General features: G+C 36.8%; 1 protein-coding gene across 8 annotated transcripts in view; it reads left to right on the top strand.

Annotated features, from left to right (window-relative positions):
* LOC103002367 (cAMP-specific 3',5'-cyclic phosphodiesterase 4D) overlaps positions 1–24,349 on the top strand; it is a 723,774-nt gene that overhangs the window by 364,738 nt on the left and 334,687 nt on the right. For 2 of the 8 annotated variants that reach the window (XM_007176082.2, XM_007176079.3), the window contains exon 1: positions 1,637–1,801. The exons of the other annotated variants lie outside the window; for them this stretch is intronic. In XM_007176082.2, coding sequence (XP_007176144.1) covers positions 1,713–1,801 — 89 coding nt within the window. In that variant the 5' untranslated portion in view covers positions 1,637–1,712. Of the gene's footprint in view, positions 1–1,636; positions 1,802–24,349 lie in introns of those variants that run through there. 8 annotated transcript variants of the gene reach the window in all.

Genomic DNA, 24,349 nt, shown 5'->3' with positions numbered 1-24,349 from the left:
GTTTGCACTTCCTAAGAGCTGTCCCGACGTGGGAATTAAATAGAATACGGGAATAAAGTGCCAATGGTGGAATTTCATACACCAGAAGGGCAGGCTGGCGTAGGTATGGACACTTTCTCTGTCCTTTCAAAGGATACCAGGAAGGTGACCACCAATCTTGCTCCTGTGAAATGGGGATCCACATGCAAAAGCAAAAGGGTGTAGTTTGTGAAGCATTAAAATATTGCGAGTTGATTCGGCGAGAATGTGTTTATTTTTGAACTTTTGGCTCCTCCAAGGTCGCCGCTGTTCAGTCAGCTATCACTCACCCTCTTTTAGCCCATCTGTCAGATAACAAAGAGGTGAAACCGTAAAAACGTTTTCTATTACTCATTCCCGAGGTTGATATGGAACCTGTAGTGTTCTCAGGAACCCCTGGTGTGCTGGATGCTGTCGTGAAAATAAGTGTCATGTTTACTGACTTGAGCTTTTACAGAAACTACAGGAATAGTTTGGACCCCTTGGGTATATAAGAAGAGATAGTTTGGCTACAGGGGGTCTCAAAATTTGGCAGACGTGGTGATACTCACCAAGCTCAACTATTGGTTATATTTGTCCAGTCCAGAGGGAGTTAAGTCACTGGGCACTCCACGCCTCTCTAATCTTATCCCAGAGAAGTTGAGTTCTGCCTTGGTTTATAGTTGAGGTCACAGGCGGGGCAGTGTTTGGACAGGGACTGGGGGAATTATGCCACGTTGTTAGCATTCAATAGCACTTGGTGGTGAGGACCTATGACAGCACTGGGGTCCTTTGCCTCCTGAAGCATACTCTCTTGAAATAGATGCCTCACTGAGATGTGCTAGACTCGTAAAACATGTGAAGGGCTCTATGTGGCTTCCATCATTTATTTAATTTGAAAGAAGTTTGTTTTAAGAGACATCAGACAGTTAAGAAATGTTTCTAGGGAATAGAAAATGAGCAAGAAAATTGATCTCTGTTGTCAAAGTCACGCATTATAACTCACTTTCCAAGGTGACACAGTATCTCCTTGAGGGAAAAGCTGCCAAAAGCGCTGAAAGTGATCTGCCTGCTTTCTTCTCAAGCTGACTTGCAGGGAGGCGCTGGTCTTTCGAGACCATTAAATCCTTGTGTGAGGTTTGCTAATAACTATGTTCATCCCTGTTTCTAAGAGAAGTTGAAATAAGGAAAATGATATTTGGCGGCTAGTTGTGTGAAAGTTAGTAAATCTCTGTTGAATTTCCCAGTCATGGGCATGTATTTACTTTTTTTTTTTTTTTTTTTAACAAAGGTCCTCTGTTTACTTTTTTTTCTTAAACTTCACACTTCAATCATGCCTTTCACAGTGTGTGTGTGTGTGTGTGTGTGTGTGTGAGTGCGTGTTGTGCTTTCCAGGAGTGGCATGTGACTGTGCTGTTTAATCAGGGCTATATTTAAAAACACATTTGCAAGGGAGCGTTTCTCACGTTATTAACGAGATAAAGTCGGAGTGAAGCAAGCTCTGTCGCAAAGGGCGAGTGTCACGCAGCAGGAAGTCCCAGCCACCTCTTCCAGTCCTGCTTCAGCCACCCGCCACCTCCCTGGCCACACAGAGCACCCCACAGAGGAAATGCCCTCCCTTGGCCACAAGTGCCTCCTGCTCCTCCAAGGGCCATCCGGCCCCAGGGCCCCGCATCCACTCTGACTTGCCAGCGATCCTGCCAACTCCTTTACACATGGCTTTTGTTTGGGATCTTCGGGGAGTCACAGTGCCAGGACCCTCCACAAGAGTCAAATCAAGATTGCGTTTCTCAAAGTCGTACAGGTATTGCTCTTTCTTTTTGTGGCTGGGAAGAGTTGTTTTGTTTTTTTTTTTTTTTTCATCAGCCTCTGTAGCTTTAGGCCCCCTGCAAAGAAGTCTTTGCCCTGTGTTGATCTGTTTAATTTCTATTTCCTATACTGCATTAAATTGGCAGGATGAATTGATAGTATACAGAATAGGAGCTAAGAAGATGTGCACCTTAACATAGTCAGGGGTATTTGGGAACCCACAGAAGTAGAAGGAAATTGACTAACTCTAAAAGCTGATTTTGAGAGTTAAATGGTGAACTTATCAAAGCATTCCTGTGACTGGCATCTGGAAAACAAGTGTGTTAGCCAGCCGAACGGACTTAATGTAGCCAGAATTGGTCATACTAACCTTCAGTTAATCCTTTAAATGTAAGGAAAGGGTTCTAGTTTGATTCAGCAAGCAAACAAGCAACAACAACAAAACATTGCTGTGTTGTTTATAAGTGTTTCAGGTCACATTCACAAGGAAAAGTGGAAACTATCTCTGTGGTTTAGGTTGTAGTTCAGAGTTTTAATGTTGCCCAGGAGAAATAGAAACTATGAAATTGAAGTAAATATGTTATTAATGTGTTATGTCTAAAGATTTCTGTAGAAATCATATGAAAAATCTTGACCTCATGACCTCAATAAATTGTCAGTTACAGCTTTGCTTTACATCCAAGTTAGCTTATTTTGATCAAATAACTAGGAAAAACAGAAGACACAGAAAAATCTTTGATTTCCTTCTTTGCTCTAGTGTTTTAGATATTTACAAGAAAAAGATTGATTCTTCACACAGTTTTTGTTTCTGATTGGTTAGTCTGTAGCACTGCAAGCTATTTCACCAATAGCAAATGGAGGTGAAATTTTCTGCAAAATCTCAAGAATAGGTCTTCCTTCTTTAGACCAAATGTAACATATGTAGAAACTACCAGGCCTTTATAAATGTATGCGTTAAATTTGGATTAAAATGTGTTCTGATTTACTCGCATAGAAAATATTCAAAGTTTAGATTAAAATAATTCACAAGAATTATTTATTTGTTTTAGACAGTGTGAAAGATAGTACCCTTGGAATATTTTAGGGAGCTATAAAATCAGAGGAATCAAATTACAAAATTCCCTAGTAAAAATGCGTAAGCAAACTTTGAAAGGGATAAATAAAAATTGGCAGTTAAAGGTATAAGTAGTACTTCCTTACTACTAGATGTACATCTACTTTTACTTCAAAACAAAATAAATACCATTTATTTTTATTAATTATGTTAATTTGTTACAGTTAAGACTGCTTCAACATTAAAAATTATATGCCTACTCTATGCTTTACTTTCTACTGAATGCACTTCTCATGTTTATTATTTGCATCTCATGCTTATTATGTGCTAAGATGTATGCTCATCAAAGATTTGTAAGCATTACTGTGCATATTTCCAATAGATGGTAGTTTCTAGACACTTCTTATCGTTGAGATCTGATAACAAGTTTCTAAATACCATAAATATCAAATTGCTGGGTAAGGCGAAAACAATAGCGTGTTGGACTAAAGAATTTCAGAAATCTCAGAAAATGCAGAGTTTAAGCTCTACCATATGATCTGTAGATATATTATGAAATTTGCCTTCTTGGTATGCCAAAGATATTTTCCTTTTCCTTGGTCAATTTGATCCTTTCAGAAATACAACAAGCACTGGAATGTCTAAGGATGAGTTTTCTATGTATTTAAAGGCCCTGTGTTTGTAGTTCTAACAAGTTTCTTTCATAATGAGTTTAAGAGGTGAGGGTGACATCCAGAATAGCCATCATGGGCCAATCTCCTTTGAAACCTGAGAGACTTTGTCCCTCATATATTTGCTTTTAATTTGAATATTTATTGCCCATAAAATAATTAATTTTTTATATATACTGTCTTCATTGTTCTGTGGATCCTATTTTCTCTCTCCCTTTGGACTATAAATTCCTTGAGGCCAGAGGCTCCCTTACATGCGAGGAGAATGCCATTAATGTGTGTTCGATGCAGCATCTTGCTACACTCTCTTAGTTGGTGTCACCCTTTTATTTGTAAAATCAACTTGCTGATATGATCAGGGCCTATCATAGGCCAGGAGTCCAGTGGAAGGTTAAGGAGCTAGGACAGCAGTTGGACACTCTCATGTCACATTTTCAGAGATCTCTCAGTGCTTAAAAAAAAGAGAGTATGCATTCAGTCACAGCAATATACTGACAATAATGAAAAAAAGATGCTTATTGTACAGCTTTAAACTTTTAACAGACCACACCACCTCAAATGCACCATGAGTCAAAGTATTTATGTATGTGTACACCCACACACACACACACACACACACACACTCTCTACATTTATTTCTGAACAGCACGATTTCATTTCACAGCATTCCTGGAGTCAAAAGTGTTAAGCTATTTGATGTAAACATTTAAACTATCCCACAATTTTGCAACCCAGTTTTTGTATTTCTTCATTTCTTTTTTAATATAGGAGATCTTTAAAACATGGAAGTAACTTAAGCTTATCTTGACCTTTGAGAGGCTTTAGACATAATTCCACTATTGAAGCAACTGAAATAACTAGGTGTTAACCAACATTTCTTTGTTGAGTTTCTCCTTTACAAGTTTGTTTGTTTAATAAAAAAATTTTGTATTTTGTAAAATCCCCACACGTGTCTGGTAGAGTGTTATTTTTTTCTTTGAAGATTGAATGGATATTACACATGATACTGGTGATGCACTTGGGTTTAAGCTGGAATATTTGTCTCTGGCATTGTTTTCACTCCCTGGTGGCATTCAGGATGAAGGAAAGCCAAGTCTGTAAAGAGTGTGATTTTTTAAAGTAACAGTAAATCATATGTATTTGATGAGTGTTGATCCCTGAGAAATACAACCTTGGGCAGTTATGCTTAAAATAGATTTGAAAGTCGTTTTTCAGCGGTGACAAGTTTTTGCCTTTTATGGATAAAATGTACTTACAGAGAAAGCCAAATATAATTAATATGTAGCTTATTAAGCTAAATTTGACTTGATGCAGAAACAGAGAGAGTCAGAGACAGACAGAGAGAGAAAGAGGATTACATCCTAAGGAGGCTAATTTTCCTCTGTGGACCTGGAATAAGAATCAATCATTACTGTAGAGCCACACCTCTCATGTCTGTCTTAGAGGAGAGAGAGAGGGGAATGATGTGCTTATGTTAGATTTGAGAAAATAATGTCAGTGAGTGAACTCATGTTGAAGGTTTGAATACCGTACCTCAAAAAATTGGGAAGAAAATGATATGGGAAGCGAAGAACGAACAAGGAGCTAGGACTTAGCAGATTGGTGGGCTCTGACAACTCCCCAGCGGAACACTAGGACATTTTGTTTTTTAAAAATGTTATTGTTTAAAGTTATAGTAACAGTCAAGGAAACTTGAAATAGCAAGTTACTCTTCTAGAGATGGTCTTGTCTTCCAACCAGAACAAATCACAAAACTTTCTGCTTTCTGTCTTCTCAAAAAGGAATGTTAAGAGGAACATATTATATGGGGACTGTGGAGTGAGTATTGTACAAATAGAGGAGAATACCATCCAAGGTACCTTGAAGTTCAGGGTAGAGGTGATTTCACTAACATCCCACAGACCAGAAACAAAGTATGCTGTAGTTTTCCTGCCCCTTACACTAATAGGCATCATGGAATATACTACATTATTTACTATTTGCTGAAACAAACAACCCTAGATAAACTTAAATCACCTCCTGTGCAAATCTTGGACAGTTATGCTCAAATCCACAACTTTGATCTGGAGATTTTTAAGTAGCAGTTATTTGCAGGGACAATTGGAAAATACTGTCTCTTAGCTACTCTTTGTTCCTACTGAAACTGAAGTGTAGCACATCAATGGCTGTCAAATTAAACTCAGTTTGCCCACTAGAAAATGCTGGCTAGAGCCCAAGTCTTGGAAAGAGAAAGGAGTGCCACCCACAAATCAGTAAGCTAGGATGTAACTTTCTAAGTATCACATTAGCACCTCCTGTTGTATGGCATTAAAAAATTTTTTTTTGTAAAGCATTTCAGATGTAACAGATGTTAATAACTGCTCTTTTTAGTGTTCTGTTCCGTAGCTCATCTCATTCAATTTTTTAGGGTAAGTGAAGAGGATGGGTATAATTACCACCAAATAAGAGAAGAATTGCAGGTTCAGGGATCAGAGGCTACACAACACACATGTGGTCAGAAGTCCAGAGTAAGAGTAATAAGTTTTAAATTGTATTGGGAACTTATTATGTGCCAGACAGTGTTCCCAGGGCTTACATACATTATCTCATTTCATCCCACAAAACAACCCCACAGGGGGACTGGCGTTGCCTTTTTCTTACACATAAGGAAACTGGGCAGAGAGAGTTTAAGAAACTTGCCCAAGTTTGAACCTTGGCAGGCTGTCCTAGAGGCTAGACTTCTAGTCACTTTGCCACCTCCCGTTTCCTGATCACATCTTCTCATCTCCGCACAAGGAGAAGCTCCAAAATGAGAGGTGTCACTCTAATAGACTTAACTAGCCTCATTGAACTCAACTCAGAATCTTCTTCTGAAGAAAGAACACTTGTAAATTTGGTGTAGAACAGGGCTTAGTGATGGATCAAAATATAAAGTTATCAAATAATATCTGAACAGATAGCCTCATACACCAGAGGGCAGACAGCAAAAGCAAGAACTACAATCCTGCAGGCTGTGGAACACAAACCACATTCACAGAAAGATAGACAAGATGAAAAGGCAGAGAGCTATGTACCAGATGAAGGGACAAGATAAAACCCCAGAAAAACAACTAAATGAAGTGGAGATAGGCAACCTTCCAGAAAAAGAATTCAGAAAAATGATAGTGAAGATGATCCAGGACCTCAGAAAAACAATGGAGGCAAAGATCGAGAAGATGCAGGAAGTGTTTAACAGAGACCTAGAAGAATTAAAGAACAAACAAACAGAGATGAACAATACAATAACTGAAATGAAAACTACACTAGAAGGAATCAATAGCAGAATAACTGAGGCAGAAGAACAGATAAGTGACCTGGAAGACAGAATGGTGGAATTCACTGCTGCAGAACAGAAAAAAGAAAAAAGAATGAAAAGAAAAGAAGACAGCCTAAGAGACCTCTGGGACAACATTAAATACCACAACATTCACGTTATAGGGGTCCCAGAAGGAGAAGAGAGAGAGAAAGGACCCAAGAAAATATTTGAAGAGATTATAGTCGAAAACCTCCCTGACATGGGAAAGGAAATAGCCACCCAAGTCCAGGAAGTGCAGCAAGTCCCATACAGGATAAACCCAAGGAGAAACACGCCAAGACACATAGTAATCAAATAGGCAAAAATTAAAGAAAAAGAAAAATTACTGAAAGCAGCAAGGGAAAAAACACAAATAACATACAAGGGAACTCCCATAAGGTTAACAGCTGACTGCCCAGCAGAAACGCTACAAGCCAGAAGGGAGTGGCATGATATACTTAAAGTGATGAAAGTGAAGAACCTACAACCAAGATTACTCTACCCGGCAAGGATCTCATTCAGATTCGATGGAGAAATCAAAAGCTTTACAGACAAGCAAAAGCTAAGAGAATTCAGCACCACCAAACCAGCTCTACAACAAATGCTAAAGGAACTTCTCTAAGTGGGAAACACAAGAGAAGAAAAGGACCTACGAAAACAACCCAAAACAATTCAGAAAATGGTCATAGGAACATACATATCGATAATTACCTTAAACGTGAATGGATTAAATGCTCCAACCAAAAGACACAGACTTGCTGAATGGATACAAAAACAAGACCCATATATATGCTGTCTACAAGAGACCCACTTCAGACCTAGGGACACATACAGACTGAAAGTGAGGGGATGGAAAAAGATATTCCATGCAAATGGAAATCAAAAGAAGGCTGGAGTAGCAATACTCATACCAGATAAAATAGAGTTTAAAATAAAGAATGTTACAAGAGACAAGGAAGGACACTACATAATGATCAAGGGATCAATCCAAGAAGAAGATATAACAATTATAAATATATATGCACCCAACATAGGAGCACCTCAATACATGAGGCAACTGCTAACAGCTGTAAAAGAGGAAATCAACAGTAACACAGCGATAGTGGGGGACTTTAACACCTCACTTACACCAATAGAGAGATCATCCAAAATGAAAATAAATAAGGAAACACAAGCTTTAAATGACACAATAGACCAGATAGATTTAATTGATATTTATAGGACTTTCCATCCAAAAACAGCAGATTACACTTTCTTCTCAAGTGCACACGGAACATTCTCCAGGAAAGATCACATCTTGAGTCACAAATCAAGCCTCAGTAAATTTAAGAAAATTGAAATCATATCAAGCATCTTTTCTGACCACAACGCTATGAGATTAGAAATGAATTACAGGGGAAAAAAACGTAAAAAACACAAACACATGGGAGCTAAAAACTATGTTACTAAATAACCAAGAGATCACTGAAAAAATCGAAGAGGAAATTAAAAAATACCTAGAGACAAATGACAATGAAAACACGACAATCCAAAACCTATGGGATGCAGCAAAAGCAGTTCTAAGAGGGAAGTTTATAGCTATACAAGCCTACCTCAAGAAACAAGAAAAATCTCAAATAAACAATCTAACCTTACACCTAAAGGAACCAGGGAAAGAAGAACAAACAAAACCCAAAGTTAGCAGAAGGAAAGAAATCATAAAAATCAGAGCAGAAATAAATGAAATAGAAACAAAGAAAACAATAGCAAAGATCAATAAACCAACTAAAAGCTGGTTGCTTGAGAAGATAAACAAAATTGATAAACCATTAGCCAGACTCATCAAGAAAAAGAGGGAGTGGACTCAAATCAATAAAATTAGAAATTAAAAAGGAGAAGTTACAACAGACACCACAGAAATACAAAGCATCCTAAGAGACTACTACAAGCAACTCTATGCCAATAAAATGGACAACCTGGAAGAAATGGACAAATTCTTAGAAAGGTATAACCTTCCAAGACTGAACCAGGAAGAAATAGAAAATATGAACAGACCAATCACAAGTAATGAAATTGAAACTGTGATTAAAAAATCTTCCAACAAACAAAAGTCCAGGACCAGATGGCTTCACAGGTGAATTCTATCAAACATTTAGAGAAGAGCTAACACCCATCCTTCTCAAACTCTTCCAAAAAATTGCAGAGGAATGAACACTCCCAAACTCATTCTCTGAGGCCACCATCACCCTGATACCAAAACCAGACAAAGATACTACACAAAAAGAAAATTACAGGCCAGTATCACTGATGAATATAGATGCAAAACTCCTCAACCAAATACTAGCAAACAGAATCCAACAACACATTAAAAGGATCATACACCATGATCAAGTGGGATTTATCCCAGGGATGCAAGGATTCTTCAATATACGCAAATCAATCAATGTGATACACCATATTAACGAACTGAAGGATAAAAACCATATGATCATCTCAATAGCTGCAGAAAAAGCTTTTGACAAAATTCAACACCCATTTATGATAAAAACTCTCCAGAAAGTGGGCATAGAGGGAACCTACCTCAACATGATAAAGGCCATATACAACAAACCTACAGCAAACATCATTCTCAATGGTGAAAAACTGAAAGCATTTCCTCCAGGATCAGGAACAAGACAAGGATGTCCACTCTCACCAGTGTTATTCAACATAGTTTTGGAAGTCCTAGTCTTGGCAATCAGAGAAGAAAAATAAATAAAAGGAATACAAATTGGAAAAGAAGAAGTAAAACTGTCACTGTTTGCAGATGACATGATACCATACATAGAGAATCCTGAAGATGCCACTAGAAAACCACTAGAGCTAATCAATGAATTTGGTAAAGTTGCAGGATACAAAATTAATGCACAGAAATCTCTTACATTCCTATATGCTAATGATGAAAAACCTGAAAGTGAAATTAAGTAAACACTCCCATTTACCATTGCAAAAAAAGAATAAAATACCTAGGAATAAACCTACCTAGGGAGACGAAAGACCTGTATGCAGAAAACTATAGGACACTGCTGAAAGAAATTAAAGATGATACAAACAGATGCAGAGTTATACCATATTCTTGGGTTGGAAGAATCAATGTTGTGAAAATGACTATACTTCCCAAAGCAATCTACAGATTCAATGCAATCCCTATCAAATTACCAATGGCATTTTTTATGGAACTAGAACAAAAAATCTTAAAATTTGTATGGAGACACAAAAGACCCCGAATAACCAAAGCAGTCTTGAGGGAAAAAAACATTGCTGGAGGAATCAGACTCCCTGACTTCAGACTATACTATAAAGCTACAGTAATCAAGACAATATGGTACTGGCACAAAAACAGAAACATAGATCAATGGAACAAGATAGAAAGCCCAGAGATAAACCCACGCACCTATGGTCAACTAATCTATGACAAAGGAGGCAAGGATATACAACGGAGAAAAGACAGCCTCTTCAATAAGTGGTGCTGGGAAAACTGGACAGCTACATGTAAAAGAATGAAATTAGAACACTCCCTAACACCATACACAAAAATAAACTCAAAGTGGATTAGAGACCTAAATGTAAGACCGGATACTATAAAACTCTTAGTGGAAAACATAGGAAGAACACTCTTTGACATCAATCACAGCAAGATCTGTTTTGATCCACCTCCTAGAGAAATGGAAATAAAAACAAAAATAAACAAATGGGACCTAATGAAACTTAAAGTCTTTTGCACAGCAAAGGAAACCATAAACAAGATGAAAAGACAACCCTCAGAATGGGAGAAAATATTTGCAAATGAATCAACGGACAAAGGATTAATCTCCCAAATATATAAACAGGTCACGCAGCTCAATACTAAAAAAAGAGACAACCCAAACCAAAAGTGGGCAGAAGACCTTAATAGACATTTCTCCAAAGAAGACATACAGATGGCCAAGAAGCTCATGAAAAGCTGCTCAACATCACCAATTATTAGAGAAATGCAAATCAAAACTCCAATGAGGTATCACCTCACACCAGTTAGAATGGGCTTCATCAGAAAATCTACAAAGAACAAATGCTGGAGAGGGTGTGGAGAAAAGGGAACCCTCTTGCACTGTTGGTGGGAATGTAAACTGATACAGCCACTACGGAGAACAGCATGGAGGTTCCTTAAGAAACTAAAAATAGAACTACCATATGATCCAGCAATCCCACTACTGGGCATATACCCAGAGAAAACCATAATTCAAAAAGACACATGCACCCCAATGTTCTTTGCAGCACTATTTACAATAGCCAGGTCATGGAAGCAACCTAAATGCCCATTGACAGACAAATGGATAAAGAAGATGTGGTACATATATACGATGGAATATTACTCAGCCATAAAAAGGAACGAAATTGGGTCATTTGTTGATATGTGGATGGATCTAGAGACTGTCATACAGAGTGAAGTAAGTGTAAGTCAGAAAGAGAAAAACAAATATCGTATATTAACGCATATATGTGGAACCTAGAAAAATGGTACAGATGAACCGGTTTGCAGGGCAGAAATTGAGACACAGATGTAGAGAACAAACATATGGACACGAATGGGGGGAAAGCCTCAGGGCGGTGGTGGTGGTGGTGTGATGAATTGGGCTATTGGAATTGACATGTATACACTGACGTGTATAAAATTGATGACTAATAAGAACCTGCTGTATAAAAATAAAAAAAATTAATAATAATATCTGAACAGTCTTCTAACCTAATTGAGATTGGCTTAAAGTAGTGTTAAGCAAACGCATCAAAATATGTGTTTCTTATGGAAAAAAAAAAGGAAACTAATCAGTGGTTTTATGTGCTTCTCTCCTCTCCCTGGGTTTTGCTTCATCAGCTTCCATCTGGCCTACTTCTTGTGGCCAAAAACACTGGCCATGTGGTCGTATTTTACTGCCAAAATGTTGCTCCTCGGCCAGCTGTTCAGAGGAGCCAGAAGATTCTCTGAGGTACAGAGGTCAACTTCATCCCGTCTCATGCCTATTTATTCCATTGGCATTGTCTTGAATGTAGAAACATCATTCTTAATGATATTCCAAATCGTGAGTAATATTACCTAAATTGAAGATGAGTAAAATAGTTTCCTTATAGGCAATACAACAGTCATTATGAGAATAACATCATGGTTAACGACCATTGCACATTGTGGGAGGGGGCAGGGTATAGGAGGGAGACTTTGGCTTTAGAGCCAAACAGACCAAGCTTGAATGCCAGCTCTGCTGCTTTCTTAACTGGGTAATTCCCTTACCTCCATTAGCATATTCCCAGTCTGTAAGTGGAAAATAAAAATGTCTGCTTTAATGGGCCAGTGTGCCCTTAAATGAAATATGTACATAAAAGTTGGCCTGCCTACCATCTCTTTAATAGCATTTTCTACATTTCCCTTAGGGTTTCACCAATTCTTTGATGCTTCTCTTGTAAATTACATAGTGGTTAACTGTTATCATTGGAACCACTCTTGGTTAACAGAATAGCACAATACAGCTCTCCTATAAACAATTATCTTATAAGCAACTTGCACATAGAAAAATAGCCTCACCTTGACAAGGCGCCGGGTACAGTGATTAAGAGCTGGTTGGCTCTCCAGCTGCACTGCTGAGGTTGAAATGTCAACACTTTTACAGCTCCGAGACATTGGTCAAGCTACTTCACTTCAGACTGCCTTAGTTTTCTCATCTGTTAAATGGGAGGGTGTGAGGATTAAGTGTGTTAGCCATAGGTCATGCCTGACACATAGACAACACTAAAATTAATTTTACTTAGTAGTAATACATACTAGAATGTAAGCTCCAGGTGGCAGCAATTTTTGTCTTTTTTTCCACCTCTGCATTGCCAGTGCCTGGAAGGGTGTGTGGCATATAGTAGATGCTTGGTGTATACGTATTGAATGAATGAACCGATCAGCCAATGTTTTTAGGCCCCTGACAAGAGTAAGGACACTCTGCTTTCTTTCCCCATATCATGGCACAGAGAGTTAAAGCTGAAGAGACGTCAGAGTTCGTCAGTTCAAACCCATCACCCAGCATTGAAAAGCCTGAAGACCTCTCTAGCTCTTAAGTAGGTGAAGTCAATCTAATGCAAAAGACAGACATTCCAAGAACAACAAATGTGTAAGCGACATTCCAAAAAGAAAGCCTGGGAGAGAACCTGAGAAAGAGGAACTTTGTGCTGGGCTAGAGGAACACACTCTGTAAGAACTAATGTGACCATGAATAAAACACTCGAATGCATTCATTCAGAGACTGTTTGTTAAATGCCAATGATAAGCCTGGTCAGTGGCATGCTGGTAAATGTTAACTGCCAGTTCTCTGTGAAGACACCAAAAAAGCTTATTTGTAGTATTTGCTGATTTCTGTGACAAAAATTCTCCCACCAGCCCATTTCAAGCCACAGAGGTCACTAAATATGCAGTTGGCGAGAGATGCAGAATGGCACATATAGGTACAATAGACGTAAATGACCTCAAGAACATAGATAATAGTAAAGTGTAGTCAAATTATTAAGTGATGAGTTTTGAATATTTAATACCATTTTTTAAACATAATTTATTTAATTGTAAGTTTAAATAATTTAATTTTTATAGTCACTAGGTATAACAACTGACTTAGAAATACTCCTGAAAATTTAACAGTTCACTTTTGCCAACTAGTGTGGATGGTTCCAACACAGCCCTGTGCCTGGTGCTTTATTAGCCACGTAAAAATATTTACCTTATATTGGGGATAAAATGAAGAGGAAAGTGGTTGGGGGATGGGTCTTTGCTCTCATAAAGCTTACTTTCTAGTGGAGGAAGGCAGAAAATAAACAACAAAATGAAATAAAATAGGGACTGCAATGGGAGATTCTGCTTGGGGAACTCAAGGGAGCCTTCATGGAGAAAATGTCAATATGTAAGTTGAAACATTTTCATTCCATACATCTGTGGGTACATTTGCAGTCCTAGGCAGACAAGGCATAACTTAGATTGCATCAAGTTGATGAAACTATATGGGTATTGACCTCATTACTGACTGTGTTCTTGGTCAGATCAGACTCCAATCTCTTGAGTGAATTTGCCTTTGCTTCACCTTTATTGTAAAAATACACAGAAATACAAGAAGGAGATGGAAGAGAAGGAGCGATTTACACAATCCAAGAACCTATACTAGATTCACACACAAAAAAGAAAAAAGAATCCAAACATAACAACAAAGATAGTCATCAAATCACAAGAGAACAAAAGAAGAAGAAAGGAACAAAAAAGACCTACGAAAACAACCCCAAAACAATTTACAAAATGGCAATAAGAACATGCATTCAATAACCACTTTAAATGTAAATGGACTAAATACCCAATCAAAAGACATTAAGTGGCTGAATGGAGAGAGTGTATTTTGAATTACATTTTTTTCATCTAATCCTCAAAAGGTTTCATATGTAGAGAATATTAAAGCAAAAAAATTGCAAGTTAAAAATTGATAACAGTAATATGTCATATACTAATACTTTTTTTTCTTCATGTGGCTGTCCACGTCTGTCCCCAAAACATGGATGTCATAAGCTAAGAGTAATTATGTGATGAATTTTTTTTTAATATTTGTTTATTTTATTTATTTATTTATTTTTGGCTGCATTGGATCTTAGTTGCAGCATGCAGGATCTTCATTGCAGCACGCGGGCTCTTCATTGAGGCACAGGCTCTCTAGTTGTGGCGTGCGGGCTCCCGAGCACGTGGGCTCTGTAGTTTGTGACATGCGAGCTCTCTAGTTGAGGCGTGCGGGCTTAGTTGCCCTGCGGCATGTGGGATCTTAGTTCCCCAACCAGGGATCGAACCCACGTCCCCTGCATTGGAAGGCAGATTCTTAACCACTGGACCACCAGGGAAGTCTCAGTGTGATGAATTTTTGATCTTCAAAACTGATCATACAAATGTAAAATCTTGGATTAGAAGGAAAGCTAGCCAAACCAAACTTTTCTCTAACACATACATTTTTTGGATGGTACCTTTAAGTATTAGGCTTCTAATGCTTGTTGCTTGATCCCTTTTGGCAATTAACTTGTCTTTAATTGATTTGTGGATTATCTACTGAAAATTGTTATGAGTAATGGAATGTAATGGCAGAATTTGTTTATATAGGATAACAAAGTAGATTGGCTGGGAGGAGAGGTTTAACTCTGTAAAATATCCTTGGTTTTCAGAGATTTTTCTTTTTACGTATGGCAGTGTTTAGATAGAGAATGAAAAACTAGCTGAATCTGATTAGTGTTCTCATCCAAAGGGAAGATTGATGTCCTATTTAAGAATCACATTAGCTTGATGACGTAAATACATTCTCTAGTGAAAGGGTGGTCACTTTAGGGGAGAGAAAAACATAACAAGAAAATCTGTCTGCCATCTTTGGTTGGTACTTTACAAAAAGCTCTCATCTGTGGGTTCCACAAAGTATCACTGCCCTGATATCAGATGAACTACAAGAGGAAAACATTTTATCACTCACATAACTATTTTATTTTTATAATATTACTGTTTCCTAGAAAATGACTAGATATTTCCCTGCCAAAGCTTTCCTTAGCTCTTTGTCATAAACTTCAAAATGTCTTGAGCAAAGGTGGTTGCCTGTTGCCAGTGGTACTGCTGCCAGTGGGCATGGTTTTGCCGTGTCTTCCCTTGTCAAGGATAAGAATGACCCTTACAACTTCTGTTGTATGTGCTGCTTTCCTAAGCCTTGGCTGAGATACTTGAGAAACATCCTGGTTTCTGAGAAACGTCAGAACCTGAGAACCTGAGAAACATCAGGTTTCTCCTGCTAAAGAAATCCATGTGAGCTGAGGCAACAGAAACATCAGGAACATAGGACTTGCAGAAATGCCAAGAAAGGGGAAGAAGAAGTTATTGGCTGGGGAGGCAATATCTTGTGTTTCGGAATGAACTTAAAAAGCTTAATGTTTACATTAGCCCTCTATGACTTAAAAAAAAAAAGTATCTTGCCTTCCCAGTGTTGGTTAAAAAGGGAGAGGCTCTCTTTCTCTGTCCAGTTATTTCTGTGTAACCCTTAGCACTCTGTGAGATTCTAATTGGTTATTATAGGTGTGAATGTGCTACTAGGTGAGAAAAAAAAATGCTTAACCAATTTTACTCATATAACCAGTAGTCAGCTGCCAAGGATACTAGCTCCCAAGGATACCCCTTCATGCTTCCCTTCTGTCACTAATTCCAAAGATAACCACTATATTAACTTCCAAGAGCATAGATTTGTTTTGCCAGTTTTGTGCTTTTATGAATGGAATTATACAATACAAGCTCTTCTGTTTTGGCTTCTTTTGGTCAACAATGTGATAGTGAGATTCATCCATATTCTTTTGTGTGGTTATAGATTGCTCATTCTCATTGTGATAGTATTGCATTGAGCCAATTTACTGCAAATTACTATTGTTGGTGGATACTTGGGTATTCCAGTTTGAGGCAACTATGAATAGAGTTGCTCTGAACATTTTAGGATATGTCACTTGTTAAACAAATTTGCATGTAGTATGTGTAAGTTTGTGTGCATACATACAAGTTCGGTATATCTCAAGGAGTAGAATTTTTGGGTTGTAGGTTATGGGTTATGTTCTCAGATATTGCCAAATAGATTTCCAAAGTGACTGTACCATTTATATAATCCCCAAAGCAGTGTTCCAGTTTTCCACATCATCACCAATGAGGTATTCCACTTTCAATGACAGCATCTTAATAAATGATTACTTCGTAATAGCAATGTTGTCTAATACCTTTTATTTACAGAGATGGATCTTCTGATTGATTGGACCCGTTTTTCCAGGAATAATATGGGTAATAGTGAGATATTCATACTGTATTTCTCCTCCTGAAGAATAACACATAACTGTGAAATAACTGGCTATAGTAGGAAATTTGGCCTGTTGTACAGAAATAGAACTTTCCCTCTCTTTGACCCATATTTAGTTTAAGCCTATGATCTTATTCTTACATTTTATCCATATTTGTTTGTCAACCCAATAATAATCATTGTTATCAAAATCAATTAGTGATCTTTTATTCTATTTTAAAATTTCCGTCTCCTATTTTTTATTTCTAGTTATATATCTTGTGCTGAGTTTAAGTCAGGTTTTCTCTCCCATAAATTATTTCTTGGAAAAGTTGTCTTGGACGTTTCCTAAGTCAACTTAACCTGTTTAAACTTGTTAGTACATAGGCAATGTAAGTCAAGATACAATAAATGTGTATTGCTTTTTTCAAAGATTTTTTTCAACTCATGCACTTAAAGCAGTTTTTTTCTTTTGTTCTCTTTCCTCTTTCTTTGTCATTATTATTTTTTTTTAATGTCAAGATTCTGCTGACATATAAAATCCTATTTTGTATGTCATTGCCTCTAAAGTTCATCATAAACTGATTGATGATATCAGTCTTACTTCTAGTTTATCAAGTAAGCAAGCTGACCCAGGTTCAGTTTGTACCATGTCAAAATGTAATCATTAATTTCTCAAGGATGATTGGAGAAATGTAGCGTGTGTAATAACTGTGGGTCCTATTTCTTGAAGCTTTCAAAATCCAGTCCTAACGTCCTCTAATTGGTGGCATATTAGGTAGAATAAAAAGGAAAGTTATGGCAGTATAAATGTATTCTAGGGGTTTCATGACATGAAATAATATATACTTTATTACCAGACAGATACTCGAAATCATGAATTTTGAAAAGTTAGTGTCAGAAATTGGGAAAGGAATTCAGGATTTATAATGTTCTCTTTTAAAATTTAGTCTCTGCCTTAGTGGCTTCTGGATGTTGTTATATTTGAAATTTACTTTTAGATTCCTCAGAAATGAGGTTTTCCTAAAAATATAATCCTTAGAACCAACTTTTCTCAGTGCCTAAGTAACTCCCTGGGTCTGGCTAGAAGTTGTATTAATTTTTTCAGTTCACTAAGATATTGTTTCCAATACAAACCAAATAGCTTCTTCAAATGGCTAATTGTTTGATCAGTGATAAATTAAAATTTATTATGTGGCATGATAAAGTCCACAGGATTCATTTGACCCAATATTTCAACCTATCACACATTTCAGCCAAACTACTAAAGAAAAGCAAAACGACTAATCTTGGTTTTCAACTCCCTGTTGTCCTGTCTGCTGCCAGGGTGATAACAAGATACAAAATATCCAAATTCAGACAGAAAGAGGATCGCTAGGGACAAGGATCATCCTCTAAGTAGATAATCAGCCCCACATTCATTGAATACCGATTGATCCACCTGGCATGATGGAGTTCAACCTCCACTGGAGGAACTTATTCTGAGAAGGCGCCTTATGGAGGAATCTGACAGCAAAATAAACCTGGGAAAATAAACAAAGGACGTGGTCTGTTTTTCAGGGCTTATTTTTACCTTGGAAATGTTTTTTCTTTCTTTTTTTTTCAATCATTTTACTATATTTGAATAAATATCTAGCTTAGGCCCAGCACCAGAAACTGCAGGGGGACTTAGACTTTTGCTGAAAAGAACAAGGCAACTTATAATCAAATACTAAATTCTGTGGCTTAGGCCAGGGCCTCTCAAAACTGAATGTACACACTTAATTCCTGGGGATCTTGTTAAAATGCCTGTTCTGGCTGAGTAGGTCTAGGGTAGGGCCTGACACTGCATCTCTGACAAGCTCCAGGATGGTGTCGATGCTACTAATCCAGTTTGAGTAGAAAGGGTTTTTAGGATGTAGATGTTAGAGTAAATCATTTTCAGATGAAGTAAATTTTGCACATAAAATACAAATATCTTGCTCCATGTGAAATCGGTATAAAAAAGTCATGCTTTTAGTAGAATCCAAAAGTAATCCTAATTCTTATTAGCGTAGAAGAGATTTCATAATATAATAAATAGATGCACAAACAAAATATTTAGACACTGGAAATAAGTCATGGGGACTTCTGTAAATACTTAAAATAAATACATATCTACAGCATTTAATGATTTACTCCTGCTTGACAGAAGCAGTCTTAACATGACACTATTGAGAGGAAACATTGAGAATGTAAGCTATTTTTTTTTAAATGTTCCGAATGAGGTTGCCAAGGCATCTGATTTTGCATCAAAAAGTTAGTTAATGAATCTTCATTTTTCATGACTGATTTAAGCCACTGAAAAAGAGTCCCGAGATATATCTAAAGTAAGAATTAGAGAGGCTGAGAAATCTGGCCCCATCCACCTGTATCATTTCCATTCTCTGAGACGAGTTTGTCATGCTTCTGAGAATGCTGTCATCCTACGCCATTAGAAATATCAGGAAGGCTATGTTACAAACTTAATGATCACTGGCCACTTTTCAAGCATTTTATTTATCCTTTACTATTGGTGACAGTTAGTGAACTAAGAGGAGAAGGGAAGGCATGGGCCAGTGCTTCTTTCAGTTTTCCTTGTTTGGCAATGAAAACTAAGTAATGACTGAATAAGTAGAAAGTTATTTTTTATTGTAACACCCACAGCAAAAAAGTCCTTCCCATAACCCATTCTGTATATTGTATGAAGACATAATATAGTGTTTAATACTCAAATCCAATCTCAGACTTCAATTATCTACCATTTATTATATATTTCACCATGCAAAATATAACTTCTTATTTTTACTATAAATTTTCTTTATTATCATTGTGATGAAGTCCCAACACACAGTGTTTCTTTAGGTTACATTTATATGATGATCAAAATATGAACTATATCAGTTTTTGCATGGAAGACTGGCAACCAGCTGAACTAGATTCCCATTCTTATCCTGGCTCATTATATATCAGGCAAGTTACTTCTCTGAGTCTTAGCCTTCTCATGTGAAATTGAGTATATAGACTGTATAATTACTATGTCCCTCTAAGTTTATAGAAATAGCATTATGGAGGTGTAAGAAAACTATAAATGACCCTGGATATATGCCCAAATATTTCTCCATACATCAAGCATGCATTCATTAAATCAACACCAAGCCTGGGAAAGATCAAAGAGCAGTTCAATGTCCTTCTGAACTTATGTTCAATTCCATCATTCATTGAACAAATGCCTATTGAGAACATATAATCTGCTACATGTATGAAGTCTCAAAATATATGCTTTCAACTCTGATATCTGTTGTTTAAATCGGGGGTTGGCAGACTTTCAAAAGTGACTCTGTTGCTAACATTACTCTTCTGAATAATAATAAATATTAATAATAACTACTACTCGAAGAAGAATTATTCTTCTGAGTATAAGCAGGAAGTATGTATAGTATAAGCAGGAAGTAAGTATAAGCAAGAAGATGGATATGAAGATGAAGACTAATTCTTACCTTATGATGTGTGTTCTGGGGTTCCAAGAAAGATACCTCCCTAATGTCTACTCTTAAATGGATTAATGTGAAATTAATGGGCTGTTTACTTGCCCAGTTGGTTCAACTGGTTTATGTGCAACTATTAACAATTTAAACGCTGCCACATTGTCAAAATAAAAATTTAGGTACTATTAAGGTAAACTTGTTCATTCTAAAGTTTCAATTTAATAAATGAGAGAAATAAAAAGGCTTAGTAAAAATTATATGAAGAAGCAAGTCCAAATATGGTAATTTACAATTCAAAGGAGAAAGGTATTTGTCATTTCTCAAGAGCCACTAGACCACAAAACGTCATCATTAAAGATGAATGCAAGCACTGGGAGAAATGACACAGATAAGAGACGCCATATGTTTTAGATTCTGGAATTCTTCAGAGATAAGGAATGAAGCTGAGCCTTTTCCTGGATGGATCTCAATAAAATAAAATGAGAGGTAATGCTAAGTATAAAACTATGTGTTTACAAAATTCTTTCCCACTAAGATCTCAGAAATATTTAAATTCATAAGAAATATCCATATTGTTTTTAAGTACCTGTTAGACAACAAACTGTTACCTGGAAAGAGAGTGTGTAGAACATCACGCATTTAAAGTGAGTAGTTTAGCTTTATGGTTGAACAGAGATTCCTTTGTTCAAATTGTGGCTTTCCCATTTGCAAGTGTATGACATTTATTAAATTTCTTAAATATACTCTGTTTCAGTTGCCTCTGCACCTACGTCATTAACTGTCGTGAGTATTAAGAGAGATAAGGGATGTATAGCCCTTAGACCAGTGCTTGGCATGTAGTAAGCAATCAGCTTGTGCTAGTTATCATTATTCACAAGAATAGGCTACAGATTTCTTTCCATCAAAGGTAAATTTAAGTGTGAATAGGAAGCTTGTTTATGAAACAAGACTGATTCCCTGTTTTTTTATCTATGGTGCCCATTATTTTAAAAAAAGAAGAAGATGAAATAACAATCACCAACCATTGACCCTTTTAGAATGGGTGGAACTTATGCTATGCATGTGTACATGCATATGTGCATATATGCGTATATTTGGATATATACGTGTGTGTTTGTGTGTGTACATACATACATACCACTGTCAGGAAAGTTGGATTTCTAGTATCAAGTAACTATTCTGAAATGTCTTCATATCTAGTAACTATTCCGAAATGTCTGTCGAGACCCAGCCAAGTGTCGTGTATGCAATTGGTGTTCAACATATATTTGCAGAATTTAACTTTTTAAAAAATTTCAGATCACTATTATTGCTTTTTCTACTTGTAAAACAATTACAATAACCCCTTGGCTTTTGTGATTTGGGCTATTATGTGGAACTCTGGGGCTTCATGACAGGTAGTAATTTGATCCCTAGTACAACCAAGCTCTTCTGTGGATTTAAGTTACTTAACTATGGAATGAGCCAGTATCCACATCACAATATGGTTTCCTCATTCTCCATTCTTCCTTGCCAATGCAATAACTGTGAAGTGATAAACACATTGTATCTGTAGAATAATGGCCCCCAGAAGAAAGCTGACTGTTGATCTAGACCTGGGCTATCCAACAAGATAGCCAGTAGCCACGGAACCCTTGAACTGTGGCTAACCCAAGGGAGAGGTGCTGTAAGTGTAAAATGCACAGAAGATTTCACATACTTAGTATGAACACAAGTGAAAACTCTCTCACTAGTAATTTTTATATTGATTACAGGTATAAATAGTAAATTTTGCACATTTTGGGTTAAATAAAATATATTATTAAAATTAACTTTGCCTGGTTTTTCAAAAATCTTTTTTGTCATGTGGCTTTTAGAACATTTAAAATTATATGTTTGGCTCTCTTTTGTGGTTTATATTGTATTTCTATTGGACAGCCCTGATTTAGACAGAAGTGACAAGAAAGAAAACAGCTAAGAAAATGATAATTCTTAGAAAAATGATAAAAATTATGAAATTTAAAATGATTAATGAGAGCACATTCTATGAACCAGTCCCCCGTAGTCCACCATATGTTTGTTTTCAGAAAAAAAAAATATTGGGGGATTTTTCATAGAGCATTCCAGTCAGTGTAAAATTGCTCATCCAGGGAGAATTAAAACTTTAGCAAACCAGTGCTGTTAATGGAAGTGAGATTCTAGGAAAGGCAAGAAGGCTGAAAACATTTCCATAAAGTAACAAGTGGTAAAAGCACCAATGAGAGTATTTATTTATTTTACTAAATTTTCTAAGGGAAAATTATACCCTATAGTGATACTAGTAAATTTGGAGGTTTGTGAAGATGCATTTGAATGTCAAGGATATAATGCAGTTTTCCCCAGTATTTTTAAATTTAATGATCTTTTGTTAACCTCAAGACATCGAGGCTTAGAGCAGTTCAGCAACTCTTTCAAGGCTGCACAGCAATTCTGAGCTGTAACAGGAGCTCAGATCTGAGTGACTCCCAAGCTCATGTGACAAAGTGTACCCATGAGATCTTGGTTTCTGGAACCACTCTGCAAAATAATGCTCGTATGCTCAAATAGTTTTAAGAAAAGCTGCCTATTCTGTTTCCTTCTCAAACATTATCCATTCATTAGCATATTAAAGGTACTGGTAAGTACTGAAAAACTTTGCTATATTTTTTTCTCAAACTTATTTTATCACATAACATCTGTTCCCTTTCATATGCATCTGTATATCATATCACCTATGTATTCTAGAACTAACCTAGAGAACACTATTTGGAAATGCTAAAATATATTCAGCTGCCTCCTATCATCTTTCATTATTGATTACTAGGGAAAATGAGAAGATCTAAAATAGTCAGGAAAATATATACTTTAATGTTCTGGTGGCTCACTTCTAACTTGATCAGATAATCAAACCTAAGATTTAAAAATATACTTAGACATATTTCTTGGTTATTCTTACATCCATAGTGTGTGATCTAGAGAGACTGAAAGAAAGCTCTCTTTAGACTGATCACCTGTCTAGGAGTCTGTTTGCACTGGACAAACTGTAGGACTTACATGCAATGAAGCTACACTTCTGAGTAAGAACTTCCTGGGATTTGGAAAAGCATTGGCAAGATAACAAATACATCATCACCATCAAAAATGTAAACTGTTGCACAACTGGTGCTGGTTACATGCTGGACAGAAGTTTCATAGTGTATCTCTTATTTTACATCATTTTTTTAATTTTCTGACTTTTTTTTCTATAAATTATGCTAAAAACGCCATCAGGGATCATGAAAATAGACTGTCATTAATAGTTGCTATAGCAGTGATACATTTGTAAGAGTTTAAGTCAAAAATAAAACCTTGTTGTTCTTTAGCTATTCTGTATGCTGAAATTACGCATTTCTCAGGGGCATCTCTGCCCTCAGTCTGTCCCCTGGTGCCTTGGACACTGCATACTTACACTGGGGTTTTCAAATAGTATCGTAATCATACTACTTTTATGTCCACCATACTCTGATTATCTTGGATTCAAAATATGACCCTCTACCTTCTATACAGAAAGAAACAATTTAGGAACATGAGCTCCATGGTAACAAGTTTCAAGAGCTAATGGTGTGCATTCTCTCAGCCCTGCTTTGCCAGACACTTTTGAGATAACCAGCTCGTTTAGATTTGACACTTGAATGAATCCTAAAATAAACAAAGATATGAGATTGTTGGGCCTTGATTTCCTTGTGCAGAATTTAGTTCATTGAGAGGACTGTTTTCACCAAGTCATATGCTAAGACTATAACAGAAGACCTTTGCACTGATGTAAGTTATTACTGATGGGAATTGTGGACCTAGATGCTAGCTTTAGGTTCTGTTTTGACTGTGCCACATACCTTGGATCCCTATCTTTGCCCCTGTAGCATAGGGCTGTTTTTCTCTTTCCTACTCATCTCACAAGTGTGCCATGTGGTTCAAATTAGACCATGCTTGCGAAATAACATAGGGATGTGTAGTATCATCATGGGATGCAACATTTGCTGGTGGGCATCGTACATGAATGGAACCTTATAGAATCCTTGCTTGAGAGACTGTCTGAAAGATTCACACGAAATCATATATGAGACCAGTGGTTCTTGTGATTTTTAACCTATGAACTTTCCCAAGTCTCTTCCCACAACATCCCTCCCCACTACCAAAGAAATGTA

This window comes from Balaenoptera acutorostrata, chromosome 2 (genome assembly GCF_949987535.1).
Source record: "Balaenoptera acutorostrata chromosome 2, mBalAcu1.1, whole genome shotgun sequence".
Classification (NCBI taxonomy): domain Eukaryota; kingdom Metazoa; phylum Chordata; class Mammalia; order Artiodactyla; family Balaenopteridae; genus Balaenoptera; species Balaenoptera acutorostrata.
The sequence above is the reverse complement of the archived record's forward strand: the minus strand, read 5'-3'. Positions and strand labels throughout refer to the sequence as shown.